The 17,710-nt window shown below is 32.6% G+C and overlaps 2 protein-coding genes across 2 annotated transcripts; both read right to left on the bottom strand.

Moving 5' to 3' along the window:
• Positions 1 to 7,283: 7,283 nt before the first annotated feature.
• LOC114420205 lies at positions 7,284 to 8,481 on the bottom strand. Its single transcript, XM_028386093.1, has one exon. The coding sequence runs from the start codon at positions 8,211 to 8,213 to the stop codon at positions 7,590 to 7,592; it is 624 nt and encodes a 207-aa protein (XP_028241894.1). The 5' UTR covers positions 8,214 to 8,481; the 3' UTR covers positions 7,284 to 7,589.
• A 7,963-nt stretch (positions 8,482 to 16,444) lies between these two features.
• Positions 16,445 to 17,238, bottom strand: LOC114417714 (probable transcription repressor OFP9). The gene has a single exon (XM_028382798.1). The coding sequence runs from the start codon at positions 17,076 to 17,078 to the stop codon at positions 16,608 to 16,610; it is 471 nt and encodes a 156-aa protein (XP_028238599.1). The 5' UTR covers positions 17,079 to 17,238; the 3' UTR covers positions 16,445 to 16,607.
• Positions 17,239 to 17,710: the final 472 nt, after the last annotated feature.

Raw genomic sequence — 17,710 nt, 5'->3', positions numbered from 1 at the left:
CTGTGTTTTCTTTCTTTTTTGAGGCGGAAATGGCATGGTGGTTAATCAATTTTGGTTTTCTCACTTTTCTGTATGCTACTAAACAGTGGGCTGTATCTTTTCTACCAGCAAAAACAAACAGAAATTTTATAATATACAGTGTTGTTTCTTTCTTTAGTTGTTTATTTTAATTCGTACAAAAGCATGGGCTGCAGTGTTGACGGGAATTGGACTCACCAACTTTCGGTCTTGACTCACATGCAATGTTACTTTCTATAATGGCAGTGGCAGATTGTGTCTCATGTTCTCGTTAGTTAATTATAATTAGCATTTCTTAATCACGAGCAAGCCATTGGATCGGATGGATGTTAAAACCATAACAGTTATGTAGGAAACTAACACGAAGCTGCATGCCACTGAATTCTCTGTCTCTTTTTCTTTATCTGATGTCATTTCAACAAATCGAACCTTTGATTAGTGAACTATTGACTGATTTGGTTAACTTATAATCATTAAAAAAGTTAATGACCTGAACTAAGTTGTTGAAACTTAAAAAGAATATATATGTGGGTCAACATATATGTAACTTCGATTAAAAGGTCTAGATCCATTTCCAATCCAAGCTTAGATCATTTAATGGACTATTATGGTATATTGGTATCTAAGAAAGTTCGTGATAACATTATCATCAAGAGGATTTTATTCTGTTCTTCAGTCAAATTGTTGAACAAACAGGTGAATGCCTTTTCAAACGTGAACAGCTTGTGAATCCAAAGATAACTTTAAAAAAATGATTATTCCGTATATGCAACGTAAAAAGTTGGTCAGCTTATATGCTATAGTTAGTAAATAGCAATTAGATTACGAACATTCCACAGTAACTGAGAATACGTAAAGGGTAGCACAATATATATATATATATATATATATATATATATATATATATATATATATATATATATATATATATATATATTTATATACACACACACGTGTGTATTTCATATCGACGGGTCTACAGCATTGCTTGAATGATTTTTAAATTTATCCAAACTGAACTTGCAAACATAATTCCTTCTACGGATTCCAAAGAGATTAGATAACTTAAAACTTCCATGAATGACATAGAGTCCATATGTATAAGTAGTAATGTTGTATAACTAAAAAAATACATGGATTCTGCGTGGCTCTAATGCCCATAAGTATGTTTTATGAATTTATTTGCAGGGGAGGAACAGAACATACACCACACGTGCAAGCAGGATCTATGGTACTGTCTCATATTCTGAACTCTATGAATTTGTTCTTGCTTTTCTTATTTGTGCTTACCAATCTGTGACCTCCAATGTCTTATAGAGCTGTAGTCATGAAAGGGAATAATCAGGAAGAGCAAATATCTTTTCATGTCCAAAAGGAATTTTCATTTAATGCAGATATTGAGTTCTGAAATTCCTTTCCTGATTGTCGACCTTGTAACTTGTGAGGATTCTGCAGCCTACACCACTTTTTTTAGGGATATTATTAACCAGTGTTCTTAATCTATTTATTTTCTTATTCTGTTGACTAAATTAGTTAATTTAATTAATTATATTAAATTAGTAAATTAATTATATGATTATTTTAAAATTATTTTTTTCTCTTTCAATCCACTTAATTATTTCTTATTAATATTTAAAATAAATTAATAAGAAAAAACGTAATTTATCTATGTAGAAATTAAAAAAGAATCTTATAAAAAGAAACTAATAAACTTTTAAAAAATATTTTATAATTAAAGTAAAAAAATATTCATGGTAAAAAATTACAGAAAGACAAAAAATATCATTAATAACACAATTTTACGTATTTTATAAAAAAAATTAAAAAAATTTCAATACACTCATAACACTAGTTAATATTTGCTTCTTTTTTAAAATATATTTTTATCTATTCAAATATCTTGGTCTCATTTGATTCTTCATTTTCAAAGATTGTAATTTTTTTTAATAATTTTGGTGATTATTTCATTTATTAATTTTTTTAGTTTATTCATTTAATTCTTTTAAATATTGCAGATTTTCTATTTCACTCTTATAGAAATCACCAATTTTATTTTATTTCTATTTTTAGGAGACATGTTGACACTTCCTCGTAAAAAGTCATTTGGTCCCTTAAGCATATATGACAAAAGTGGATTTCAACGTATGTGAATAAAGTAATGCGTGTGAATAAACAAATTGTCCTACATTACTTTTTTCACAAGATTATTCTCATGAATTTTTATTATGGAAACACCCCTAAAAAATAAAAAGTAATATCTAACAAAAGAATTATATGAAAAAATAGACGAGAAATAATTTATACTTTCCTGTCCAAAAAAAGAATTAATACTTTTATATATGAATTAGGGAATATGTTCAATAATGGAATTTTTTTACATCCAAGATTTGATAGAAACGAAGTATCAGATCTCATGTTCATATCTTCTCAATATACTCAAAAGAATATTTTATTAACGAGTAACATATCATTTTAAAGTTAAAATTTAAAAGGGTTGATCGAATGAAATAAGATGAATAAGAACTTTTCAATCCATGAGTATATTATGGAATTACAAAAGTCAGGTCTTACATCTAATAAATTATAGGTTCAAACATTCATTTTTCTCCTTGAAATAAGATAAATATAAGTATATCCATCGGCACTTTTGGAGTACACAGAATTTTTTTTCAAGTGTATAATTTGTGAAAACATTTTAGGTTTAAGATTATTGAGGAGTTATTTCTATGACAAAATGTTCGAGAAGAAGTCTTTGCTGAAGTAAAAAGTAGTTGCACTATGGAGTGAAGATATGGATTTATGAAAGCTACCAGTAAGATGGATTTGTAATCTTTAGAGTTCAAGAGACGTATTTTTTGAAAGAAGATTTCAAGAAGTGCAGTTCGAGAAGTTTCGGTTTACTGAAGTTATGAGTTGAGAGTTTCTTGAAGATATTTTGAAAAGGATTGAGAGGAAATGCGTTCATTTTTAGTTAACTATGCTACTTAACGGTAGAAACTAAACAAAAGTACTAAATATTTTATTTAAAGACTAAAAATAAACTTTACAAAAAATTCAAGAATAGAAAACAAAATTAATCTAATTCCCTCTTTTTAATGTTTCTCTTAGAAGTACTAAATCAATTGACACGAATATATTCACATTTTCAAGAGGGTGATAAGTAATCAAACTCATTCGTGATCAGGAACCTTCAAATAATTAATGATAATCGCTTGTCATATCAATTGAAGAATATAATCTCCGTTTATCAAGTTTGGAAGTGTTCTATTAGAAAGTAGTTTCGAAGTGCTCTATTACAACTTCATAGAATCGCTTCAGACCCATGAAACAGTAACGCATACAATTAATATTCATTAGAAGTAGCCCCATCATGGAGAATATAATCTCCAATCGCAAACCGAAAAGGCAAAAATTATTCCTTTGGAATAAATACATACCGAAAGTGGAAGTAATACGTGATTATGAATTACAAATTAGTGTACTGGTTATTTAATTTCTTTATATTTTATCTCTTTTATAAATAAAGTAATTAATAAACATCTTAATTGATCCTTAAATCGGTTCTTAAATTTTATTCTTTTGTATATAAATACGTTAAACTTTATTTTTTTCAATTAATTATGAAACTTTATCTCTTCTTGCACATATAATTATAAACTTAAATTTAAATTTTATCTGAATTAATTTTTAAAATTAACCCCTATTATAAATAATCATTATATTAAATTAGAGTTAAGTTACTAAGAAAGAAGAAATCTCAACCGTTTATTTGTTTTCACTTTTTGATAAAATTAACCCCTATTATAAATAATCCTCATATTAAACTTTTTTAAACATTAAAAAAACGTAGTATCAAAAAATCAAATATTTTTTATTCTTTTTTTCCACTTTTATTTCTTATAAATTTGTTTATTTTTATTATATTTTAATATATATGTAATTTGACTAATTTCAAAGTAAGATCTGCGTAATCATTGGTGCCGACAAGAGTCTTCAGGAACAATATTGGAGCAATGTCAATTAGAGAAATAAAAAAATGAAAAGTTTTTATTGAAGAAGCTTGAGCATATGTTAAGATAGGAAAGACAGGACTAAAATTGTTCCATCTCTCCAAGTCACTAGCTATCGATAAAGAATCTTGTTATCTACTATTAAGAACCATTGCTCAATGCTCTATACAATACCTTAATGTGAGGGAGGGGGGAATAACCGAATAAATAACATCTTAGACACACATCAACGTGACAACATATCAAATGAAAAAAGATTCAAATTGCACAATTACACCAAATACGTGGTTTCTATATTGGATCAGTCAGCATTAGCAAAAATTGAGACAGAGACACGTTAACGTTTCGATGACCACATAGAAGGAATTAAGCTAAAAAGGCTTTCAATCTTCCTGAAGCTAAACTTACAACATGGAGACTAAGACTACTACTCATCATGATGACTACTGACCCCGACCCATTAACTCAAATTAGTAATCAAAACAATGAAAGCTTTTCACGTCCAAAAACATATGCGTTCCTTGTACTAAACGGGAAAGCATCTACTTCCAAGGGATTAATATACAGTTAAACTCAAACGTATGTACGTAATGCACTTTTATAAAACAGGAACGTTGTGGTTGTAGACTTTTTCAATCTATTATCATTAATTGGAAGAACTCATCTTTATCTAGTTATATGTGATGCCTTTTACACTTTCTATTTCTCATGACTATACGTACAATAAGGATAAGGACTCGGGAGAAACTCTGTATCAAGAATCTTTAGTTGGAATACTGATGAGTTCTCATAAAGTTCTAGTGACACTAAACAATGAATGAACATTTATCTACTATTAAATTTTATTTATTTCGTTCTCAAATTCACAAATTGCAGTTCTTCCAAGTGAGAGCAACTAATCAATAGAAAATTATAAAACCAGCAATCCAAGTTATGAATTTTCCTTTTCCCAATCTCCCAATAATATAAGCAGAAAATAATAAAAGCAGAAAATGGAAAAAAAAAATGTCATCCTAATTATTTGTTATCAGTTGATGCAAGTGATGGTAGAGGAAGTCTAGCTCAATAAGGTGCGCGACTTATGTAAATTTTCTGATATTATTTTTTATTCTTATGGATAAAAAAAACTTGATGCCAAGTTATGTGATTGATTGCTCTACTCAGAAAGCTTATACACGTGAGAGTCCAAAATCGTTCTTATGGCATGACTTCTGGGAGAAAGATTGAAAATTGGAGTGTAATTTGGTGTTCAAAAGTTTGGTGCTTCTGGAATCAGAGAAATTCATGCATATTTAGAAATATTCAATTTGAAAAGGAGATGACAATGCAGCGTATTTTGTTTACTGGGTGGACTTGGCTAAAAAGCTTTGGGTCGGGTTTTGTGTGCTCATTTTCACAATATCTGCCACGTGAATATACTGGTGCTGGTTTATGCTGCAGGGACGACGTAGATATTGAGCAAGCTCCAGGCCCAGTGGGAGTACAACATAACATAACTATACTGGTGTTGTTGACTTGGGAATTAACAAGCGCGTGGCTTGTTAATGGATCAACACAGGATTGCTTGAATGGATCAAATGATGGGTTTCAAAAGTTAGGAGTACTACGTTCGAGTAACCAAAAGGTCCAAAACCCTCCTGATATCACGATACTATTAGAGTATAAGAGTGTTATAGCTTTCAATTTTGAAGCGCAAGATTATTCCATAAAGTTCGATTAGAACAACTCAAAAATTCTTTATGAACAAACTCGTGAGATTATTTCTCAAAACAGATATTAAAAGAAAAACTTCAAGACCCCATTCATGACCTTTCACATATTTTGGATTTAAACTAAGCTTGAATATTGAATAAATTCAAATATCGATCCATCTATGTATGTATACAACAAGAATCATCGGATTGTATTTATATTAAGCTTTAATTGACGCGGACACCCAATTTTTACATGCTTTTATAAAGAATGTAGCTAGATTTTATTAGTTTGAGAGGAAAAATGGAAAAGAACTTTATCAAGTAATTTCTTGAGATAATTTTAAATATTCGAACTTTAATTTTGACACTTTCTTTTTTAGGTTTTTCATATTCTCATCTTATCTTTTTAACTTCTAGGCATTCTTTTTATCTCTCTTTTGTACAAAATAATGCCACTTGAAAAGACATTTTTAAGGGAACTACTATTGGTTGATACCTTCTTTGTTGTTGACCCCTCCTTCCCCTGAGAAAAGACCCCCTTACCCTTCAGTGCAAACCTTCCTCTTTTTCCTTTTTCCTTGTGCCCCCAACCCTCCTCCCCCTTCCCCTCCCGTCTACCACGGTCCAGCTACCACTGTGCCGCCACAAAACCAGCTTTGCAACTATATCGGCACCACACACCATCGTTGTTGAAATAACAACAAAAATACGATTCCTTTGAAATAGTACAACGAAATCGTATTTTCATTGTTATTTTTTTTAACACCCCCTCTAATGAACAACAAAAATATGATTCAACTGTACTGTTTCAATGGAATCATATTTTTGTTGTTAATTTTATTTGACCCCTTTAATATAATAAAAATACAATTCCATTGAAACAATACAACAAAATCGTATTTCCGTTGTTAATTTTTTTATCCCTTTAATATAACAGAAACACAATTTCATTATACAAATATAGTTATACAATGGAATCATGTTTCCTGTACATAAGAATTGTGTTTCCGTAAAAGGAGTATTTTTGAAAGAAAAAAAAGGTATCATCCCCTTGGTAGGGGCCATTAGCAATGGGAATGGGTCAAAGTAACTCCCATTTTTAAGAACCCAGCCCACCCCGGCCCAGCCCACCACACACACCTCTTCCCCGGGCACCAAGTTAAAACCTGAATCTAGGTGCAATATAAAATTGAATATTTGTGCGGTCTAAATGGCTAGAGGATATTGTGGAACTTTTCACTGATACATTCAATTGATTTTTAATTTTTGAATGCTGTACTTGGAATTTCTTCTTTATTTTTCTTTGAAAATTTTCGATCCACTCGTGTATATATCTGTCCGTAAGTGCAACACAAGGTAAATATTGTCGTGTATGTATTGTAGAATATTGGATACATTTGTGCCAACAAAGAGGGTTGGCTACTAACCGACTGCAGAATGCACGTGTCAATGTTACTGTGCCACAAATGTGTGGCATGCATAAGAAAAACATCACCTCATGTGCGTGACAAACTTCACAAATCAATTGTAATTAATTGAGCTTGAGCATAAAAAAAAAAAATGGCAATGAAATTGGTCCCCTTTCTAGAAATTTGATGATTGAAGCGCCAAAATTATCCCAAAATGAGCACATATGAATTTCAAACAAATTTAAAAGATCCGAGACTTGGCTTTGTTGTTTGTCGCAGCCTTTTCCACTGTTTTTGTAAGTGGGGTATAATGAGTGAACCCAAGATAATGACAAAATGTACCCCAACAAAACGAGTATTAAAATACAGAAATAAAATTCACGAAATTCAGACTATGCTGTTACACGTGATGAAAGAATGTGCGTTCCGTGGGGGCGAGGAAAGGAAAAAGGGTGATTTCAGAAGATGTCGAGAATCTCGAGTATTGAACGGTTGCAAAGGGGACAAGTACCTCTGTTCAACCACAGCTCCCTCGAACACACCCTACAGAAGGTGTGCCCACACGGGATGAATGCCGCGCCTTTCTTCCTTCCCATGCACACGCAGCACACCCAATCATTCCCCACACCACCCCCTCCTTTCTCCGCATCCCCGCCCTCTGTTTCCTCCAACAGCCGCATCAACGACACCCTCAACGGCGTCCCCGGCGCCACCACCCTCCTCCCCTCCCCCTCCCCATCCCGGAGCTGCCGCTCCGCTGCCAGCGCCGCCGCAAGATTCATACTCGTACCCGACGGGCTCGGGCTCACGTATTCGGATCCATTAGGATTCGGATCTTGAGCCGCATTTGTTTGCTGTTGATGTGCTTGTGCCCCTCCTCCTTCCTCCCTGACAATTGGACGGAAAACCCACGTGGCTCCACAACAGCCGATTCCGGTGAATCTGAGGCGTTCTTTGAGGGTCCGTCTCCTCCGTTGGGCTCTATCGACGCCGTCCATTTGCTCCGTTAGCAAACCCAGAATGGTTCTTGTTTCTCTCTCGGTGCGGAGCGATTCCTGCAATATCAGACCCAGTTGACTCATATCCACTCAACTCAAGGGATCAAAGATTACACCAGAGAGAGATCCCGTGATGTGCTTCAATGACGCCAACGGAAAACGGATGGGTTGGACGCTCCGTTGTTGAAAACTAGGTGTGTTTATTTGGGAAAAGAAACACAGAAACCGAACAAAGCGGAGCTGGACAAAATAGAAGGAAGGAACAATACAAACAAAACGGAGACTTTCTCCTTCGCCTCACCAAGCCCAATGCGTTACATAATAAGCAATTTTTTCCTCACTGTTTCGGGTCCTTTAGTAATATTTTTTTAAAGGATATATAGAAATTTTTAAAATTTAAATTTTAGTTTTTAAAAGTAAAATAAGTAGATACGATTATTCACATGCTAACTTTAGTTCGTTGCTGTTGACATGATTTATATGGATAAAAATATTATAAAAATGATTATCAATTGTAGAATAAATTAATCAAAATATTAATAAATTTTGGTTAGACTATGTTGTCATACTCCAAATTTTATTTTATTCGAGAGTAAAATATAATTTAATTTTTATTTTTTTTATTATTATAAGTATTGCTTTTCCATAAATATTTAAAAGATAGGAAAATAAACATAAATTAAAATAAATATAATAATAAACATAATATTTCATATTTATTTATGTTTATTATTATCTTTGTTTTAATTTATGTTTGTTTTTTTATTTTTGTAAATATTTATTATTATGTTATGTTTACATAATTATATTGTATTTTTAAATGAAACAAAAATTTGAATTTGATAAATTAGTTCAATGATATTTTGGTCTAAGTCATATTAACAATTATTTTTATGACACTTTCATTTACTTGTGTCACATTGGATAAATAAATTTTTTGTATTTTTTTTACTTTTAGAGACTAAAATTTTAATTTTTATCTTTCAAAAATATATGAGCACACTACACTTTTGTAGACCAAAATTGTTATTTACCTTTTTTAAATTACACTTGCAAAATTCAGATTTTTTTTAAAGGCATTTGTCACTTTTTATTACATTTTTTCATGTATCTTTTACGAATTAAATTTTATTCAAAAATTATTAGAAGGATTTAGTAAGTACTAGTAAAACATCCAATCATATATATATATATATATATATATATATATATATATATATATATATATATATATATATTATAAATTTCAATTGATAAAAAATATACACATATTATACTTAAAAAAAAAAGTATACACATATCAGCTGGCTGCTGGCCTTAGCAATAAAGTCAAAAGCCAGTGGCCATTGAAGCTGACGCGCGAACCAAGGATTTGCCAAGTGGCTCTTTGCCGTGTGCAATTATCTTGTTTTCAATAACAGTTTAATCAACTGTTTATATTTTATTAAATGCATGCATGAATAGATAAACATTTGTAATCATAAACTGAAAAAGGCCAAATTCAAAACATCCTATCTGCTACGAGGCACTAATCATGGTGCTTATGATAATAGTTATCTGACTTTCCTGATAATAATGTCATTTTTTTAAATAGAAAACATCAATGTGTCAAGAAATTGAAAATTTCTCCTTCAAAAATACAGTAGTACTTGAAAATTTCTCCTTCAAAAATACAGTAGTACTTGAAAATTTCTCCTTCAAAAACACAGTAGTACAAAACTTGTGAAGCAGGCATGTAGTTTATTTATTTATTATTATTAAAATGAAATAGTGCAAAACATCTAATCATTTTATACTATGTTTTATTAATTCCAAATTAACGTGTTCACTATATAATTATTTTCATCTTGACTCCAACATAAGTAGTATATCCAAAACCATCATCAAACATTAGCTCACACAGGAAAATAATTAGTAGAACTCTTTTATTCATATCCAATCTTGAGCAATGCAACGTCACCTGGTGGTGAGAGAGAAACTAAAATTATGCTTTGAAAAACGCAGGTCTTTATCAACAAGCAACAACTAGCTATAGCTAGCACCAATATTTATATCACATTCAGTCCACATCATCTGGCATTAAAAAACAAAAATCGAGATTGATAATTTTATGCTTATTTCTACGTAAATAAATCTATTACTCCGATACATCTAGTCATTTGTCATTTTAAAACTAACATAGCTTTTGTTTCTTGAAATTTTATGTTTTGAGTGGACTCTTGTACACAATCACATTTAAAAGGGCGAATAAATCTCTCATCATTGGAAGAAATACAAATCTGTCCACTTTTAATTTAATCCATCTAGAAATCATGTCAAAGAGGAAGTTCATGTGAAATGAAACTCTCCTCCTGAAGGTTGGTTTTGCTTGAATACAGATGGATCTTTGAAATCATCACGAGGTATGGCTACTTGTGGAGGTATCCTGTGAGGTCATCAAGGCAGATGGAAAATATGATTTGCGAATAAAGTGGGGTGCACTTCAGCCTTTGTTGCTGAGTTATGGGGAGTTTTACAGGACTTGCGTATTGCTAGAGATCAAGGTATGCAAAATATCTTGCTGCAAGTAGATTCAGAACCTGTTGTTAAAAGCATTAAAGAAGGCAAAGTTGGATGCATGTCTCGAGTACCCTTGGTTCGAGCAATAATAGATTTGATGAAACAATTGAGACCAGTTTATGTTATTCATAATTTCATATATATGGCTAGTCTTGCGTGTGATATGGAGGTTGATAATATGACATATGAGGAACCACCAGCTCCTTTGCACCTGATTAGTTTTGATGTAAAGGAAATTTTTACCCCACGCTTTATAACAGTATAATCTCCTCTTTTGGGCTTTAAGCCCCTTTGAATAGAAAAAATAAAAATAAAAAATGGCGAACTTTCAAAAAGAAAAACATCAACCACTCAAAAATGTTGGAAGTATTACAAAGTAGCCACCACTTTCCAGTTAATAGGGATGAAAATGAACCGAGCCGCTTGTCAAGGGCTTTTGGCTCGACTTATTTAAGATTCGACTCAGCTTGACTTGTTTACTATAAAGGTCAAACTTAAATTTTTTAAAAATCTTTTTTAGATAAAAAGACCAAAGTCAAACTATAAAAAAAAAATTGTTAAACTTCACAAGTCGGCTTGTTTAAGTAATAATAATAATAATAATAATAATAATAATAATAATAATAATAACTATTATCTATACCATTTTTATGACATTATGAATGACAGGATAAAGTGACATAAAGTACTTAGAGAGTTCACTTGTATATGAAAAATTTTCAAAAAGAAAAAGACTCAAGTTAAAAAGATAATGCAACCAAATTAATACTTCGAAAGAAAAAAATGTTTTGTAAAGACATTTTCAGACAATTTAAATATTTTTATTTGGCTATATTAGTATAAATAATCTCTAATCCATATATTTTTTAATATTATGTTCTTTTTTTTCATTTTCTTTTGATATAATTTGTGTTTTAACAACTTAAATTCAATATGATTTTGTTTATCAATTATTTTTGGATTTGTACATATAAATTTTATAAGTTTCTCTTTTTAGTTAATATTTCACTAGGTTTTAAAATAATTAATTGGTCAAAGACGTCGCAGACTTTCAAAGAGGCTGATAGGCCAAGTTAGACTTTTATGTAAGTCAAACGAGCCTTTAAGAAAACTGAGGTAATGAGTCAAGCTTAAGTCTTACCTATTCAACTCAAGCCTAGATCAAAGATTAACGAATTTTCATTCGCGGATACATATGTATCCTTACTATCCTGAAACGGCTTCCATTATGGGTATTAAACCAATATCAATTCATACAAGCTAAATCTTCTAATCGATATTTTGGCCAAAGAAAATTTTTGAAATTCATTAGTTTTTTTTTCTTTCTCAAAATATTTTTTTTTTAATCAAAAGTGGAAAACCATTTTAGACTTTATTTGGATTATAAAATATTGTGTTTCTATGCATACTATTTATATTATTTGAATTTAAACAAATTAGAATTCTCAATTCTCTACTATGTCTAGCGGATAAAATATTTTTAAAAACAAGTAAATCATAATTATCTTTTTCTTTTTTTTCTAATCTCTTATTCTTGTAATATATTTATAAAAAAATTTCTTATTAACATGAATTTTTTTTGAACATTTTTCTAATAAAATTTAATTTTGATTTGACTCATTTCCACTTTTACCACCCAACCTATCTATGTCAATACCAAAAACTACTATAGAGTCAGATAAACCGCCTCACCAAATTTCACATGATTAAAATGACGAGAAATAGCAATAAGTTCTCCAATACAAGGACAAGATACTAATTGTTTTGAAATAATAAAAAAGATACTGGGTGTTCGTGACTTAGCGGGAATGGTATTCCTTCGTCAGACCTCAGCAAACTTACACGGTATATACTTTTTTTATTTTCTTAAATATATTTTTGTTTTTTTATATATATTCGATTTTTAAGTTGATTTGGCTAAATTTTTCTTTCAATTAGATTTATTTTAAAAATTTTGTCTAAGTCATTGTCGTTAATCGAATTCCATTGTCTGTTACGTTAGCATTGGTATATCACCTGTAACGTAAGAAAATATTTTTCTTTTTCATTTAAAAAAAAAAGTATTTTTGTTCTCTTTCTCTTTTTTTATTTCTTTTTCCCGAAACAGGCCTTATTTTGCCAAAAGTGAAGAAGATGGTGTGAGTAACTAGCATGGAGGACTTAGACGAAACCCTAGGCTCAGCGAATCACCGCGACGACATGCCTCTCAGAACAACGGTATCAGGTTCGCGCCGACTTCGAAATGTGGAATGCTCCTCCCAATCCTTCTTCAATCCTTGAAAATATCCGAAACATGAATAGTAACGTGCGAGTTTGAACTTAACGCCCTCGAGGTTGAGTTCGATCTCGTTAAGCTTCTCTGTTAATTGGAAAAGGGAGCACTTGGCAGAGGAAGAGTTGTTTCCTTATGCGACATATTTAAGCCCAAAATTTAAAAGCTCCAAACATACCCGAACCCGATTACCACAAGAACTGGATAGTAGCTTCTCGCACACCTATATTCCCTCGCCGTAGGAACCAAAACCACATTCCTTGTATCGTGCCCTTCATCCATTCCCACCAAAATTTGCAACTTGGTTTTCAATTGCGTGCACCCATGTCCTTTTTTCTCTTATCACTCTCTGCGCCCTCCCTCCATGGAACAAAGCTCTTTCCCTTTTCTCGAAGAGTGGCACCACGCCGCTTCAACTCTTCCTCTGCCAAGTGCTCCCTCGGGGTTGCCGCGCTTGCGTTTCTGGAGGTCTTCGTCCTCGGGGAGCGTGAGGGAGTGAGAGGAATGGAGGAAGTCGATGAGTGCGTGTTTCATCTTCCATTCGTCGATTGGGTGGGAAAGTGTGAGGGGCGTGGAAGGGTACACCGTGAGGTTGAGCTTCACACGCGGGACTAGGCGAAGACCGTTCTCGATCTCCAACAGCTTCGACGCTTCTTCTTCCTCCTCTTCATTATTATTCTTTTGCTGCTGCTCCTCACAAATATTCGTGCGAGATGCACACCTCGGTGGTGGTAGCGATGAGTAGGAGCGGTGGCGGAGCATGTTGGTTGCAGATGTGTTCGCGATTGCAAATGTTCCAGACATTGGTGGTTGCAATCATTGCATCTTTAGATTTGCGGATGTTGGCGCCGTTGCAGTGATTTGATTTGTCTGGAAGGAGGTCGGGAGAAAGAGTTAGGTTTTCTAAGAAAGAAGAGAAATAACACTCAACAGAGAAAGGGGTTGTACAAAGGGGCAGTTCGGAAAAAGAAAGAAAAAAAGATAAAAGCGAAAAAAATCATTTTTTTTATTTAAAAAAAAATATTTTCCTACCTGTGACATGTCAACGTGTTCAACAATCATGTAAGCAATGAATCTCAATTAACGACAGAATGTTAAACACACATTTAAAATAGTAGGGGTTCCATTTGAAGAAAAAATTAACGAAAAATCAAACTCAAAAATCAGATATATATCAATCATAAAAAATATATGAGTTTTTAGGGACAAAATTGATTCTAATAACTATCCAAACACACTACTATACAATCAAACAACCCATAAGTCTCTTGTAAGATACTAGTACAATTTAACCGATAAATTATTTGCTTTATCTTTCGACTTTATTTTCTTTGAAATCAATACTGTTTTAGCTATTTTCAATTTTCTTTGGCTATGTTCAGATTGGAAGGGGATCTTTTGGAAGTAACAACGACTTGGGTCTTCTTGAGTTATCAGTAGAGAAAAACTATCATGGGCCAGTTTCTTTTTCGGCAACAGAAACAGTAAAGATCAAACTGTTCATTACGGTGAAGAACAGAACAAGACAGAATGTCAAAATAGAGAGCAAAATATTGCTCTCAAGTCTCAAGAGCACCGTAACAAGGATAGGATAAGAGCAAGTAGATGTCAATATTAAAAAAAAAGGGGATAAGAGCAAGGTATATTGAAATTGTGGAAAGTACAATTCTCATGTATACCCAAGCAGGCTATCAGCATGTTAACCAAGATGAGAAAAAAAAGGCATATTTTTCATGGCTGTTGAGCACTGTCAGAGATGAATCTATCAAATGATAAAAAGAAAAGAAAGAAATAACGAATACTCTAGCTGAAAAAATTAATAAATAATGAAGAGAACATTCTCCTGTACTCCACCGCAAATTTTAAAGCGGGTTTCCAAACTGTTGATGCTGCGTAAAATAAAGGTGCAACGTGCAAGGTCCCTTCTCCAACACATAACAAAAATCTTATAAATTACAGATAGTTCCCTTAAATTGGTCCTTCCACTCTCTCTTATGCTCCATTTAATAAGTGTTTAAAGAACTGGATATGGGAGAAAGATCTTGCATAAGATCAAGTACTATCCGCTTGGCATAAACACTATACTTATTGATTGGTATTCTAAATTCATTTATCAAATATTCAGGGAATAGAGTTTATGCAGAGAGTTTTTCTTACAAAGAATGACAAAATGAGTACTTTATAAATATAAATTTACTTTCTCTTCCATCTCATTTGCATCTTTTTCTTTCTATCAATCTTTTTTTTTTTCCATCATATTACTTATCACATTAATTAAGGGCACGGAAGACACTACCTTTCTTCCTTAATAACTTAATTTGCAGCAACACATGCCATCCATAAAAGTACCAACGTACTAGGCCTTCCTAAGTCCCTTTCCTCCTGCTCATGACACGTGCAAGATGTCTCTCTCTAATTACTCTCCCTTGTGTTTGTCTTGCGTATTGATAATGTTGGGTGTACTAATTTAATACCCTATCGACCTTGTTAAGATTAAGAATGGTCCCTCCCATTTGACACTTAAATGTTGTAATGGCATCACTTTTCCCGGATTGATGTGATCAACCAATTTCTGGATAATTTTCTGCTTGTTTTGGGCAAGTGAGTAACAACCCGACAAGCCACGTCTCTTCTGCCAAATAAAAATGAATCACAGTAACGCTGTCATGTACGTTATTTTAAATTTTGTTTCTCTTTTATATAGGCATGCTGAAAAACTTGGGCCCATTCTTGCTTCATATGTGTTAACAAAAGTAATTTTCAGATTGCTACGGACAAAGCAATTCTATGGGTGAAAGCAAAAAATTCTGTTCTTCCAACTTTTTGATCTTTTCATTCATATTCATTATCTGAGGAGAGTGACGGATCCAAGATCTTAACGTAATGGGAGCAAATTATAAAAAAAATAAAATGAGTGGCTTCAATTATATAAATATAAAATAAAATATAAAATTTTATTTATAAATTTGATAAATTTTAAAGAATGAGAAGGTGTAAATGCACACCCTCATAGGTCCGCCAGCCGCTGTATGAGGATCTCCTCTTCCCTTATTCATTTCGGTAAGAATTCTCAAATCTAGATGGGTCAATTGTTTTCCAATAGCATCCGCTCTACTTGATTTTGAAATATATCAAAATGTTGGATAGTAAAAAAAGGTGGTATTAACTTATTAAGAGTTAAGACGTACTACTTTATTTACAATACACGTCCTTACCATTTACCAAGCAATAAATCATTCATATTGTATCCAAAAAAGAATGCCATTCACATTGTATCCTATTTTATTATTTTGGTTTAGGTTTTGCATTCTTCGCTAATTACCAAATGCTCTTTATTATTTTATCATAACTAATTAATACAGTTCAATGACTTGCGCTTGAAGCGTCTTTCTCCATGTTGGTAAAATGTTTTTCTTAATTTTTCCGTTTATAAAAATGGATTTGTAAAGAGCTGAGGCAGTTGAATATCCAACTTAATCGAAGTTTTTTGTACATTAAATTAACGACCACATTCTCTTGTTTTGTTTGTGAAATAGCAAGCCCCCACATAATGCATATGGAATCAGAACGTAAAAGCAAAACTAAACTATTCCCCAGCTCAGCTTGCTTCGTTCATGAATCAATTGGCAATGTGACATGTTTTTTTTTTACCAATTATGACATTTACATGATAAGAACAAACTAGTACAAACCTCATGAAAAACCTCAAGGATAAGACTATGGTACTCATCAGAGTTCATTGAGATATAATAGTTCAATAGACTACGAAGATCTTTGGCGTCTTGAAGGCGGTTTGCAGTAATCATCTCCATCATGGACTCCCTAAAATCCTCTCTTGGATCATAAGAGCTCTTCTCCATTGCTACCATTACAACAAACTTGGTCCCTTCTCTGCTCTGCTGCCTTCTTCTCTCTACATGCCTAGCTCTAATCATTTGGTCAAGTCTCTCTTGCACCATGGCATGTGCAAGGCTTGAAACAGAAGGGAACCTGTCAGAGGCTGATGAGCTTTCTGCTTCCTCAGAGGAAGAAACACTGAACCTGCAACTGCAACACAAAGCCTTGCATCCTCTTTGTTGAAGCTGATGCTGCTGCTTCTGTTGCTTTGAGTTGTTCATTCTTGGACACAGACACTGTATGCTTTGAAGGGGGAATTTGCGCAAGAATAATCACTTATGCACAATTCACAAGTGGGGGCACAGCAGTGAATTAATCATTATGTTTGGTTTTAAGAATATTCAAAACTAGATTAGGTGTTAGCTTGAAGGGCAGATGGGGGACATGCCTATAGTTAATTGAACCAAAGTTCATTATGTTTAACTAGACTTATCATGATCTCAACCCTTTTAGGATAATATTAGGTGGCCTAGCTTTTAAAATCTAACCAATAAGGAAGGGGCATGATTCATGAAGCCTCTTTAATAAGAGCCAGTTGATAACATGGCTAGTAGTTGTAGAACTCTAGCATACTTTGCTTAGTAATTTAACACGCCATATGCCCCTTGACCCAGTTTCTCTTTGAAATTGAGAAAAATTATAAAAGCAATGGATGGCCAAATACTAAAGTAGTTGTGATAAAGATGTCTAAATTCGTTGTATTATGCTTCAATGATGCCCTTCTTTCTCAATGTTGAATGACTAGTAGACGAATCAAACAAGTTCCTACTCCCTAGCATTTCTTTCTCGTTTTTTGTTAATTGAAATTTCGGTTGCATCAATTGCTTTAGTGTATGTGCGCGGGGTAATGGTT

Source organism: Glycine soja, chromosome 7, assembly GCF_004193775.1.
Source record: "Glycine soja cultivar W05 chromosome 7, ASM419377v2, whole genome shotgun sequence".
NCBI lineage: Eukaryota > Viridiplantae > Streptophyta > Magnoliopsida > Fabales > Fabaceae > Glycine > Glycine soja.
This window is presented reverse-complemented; position numbering and strand designations above follow the sequence as displayed.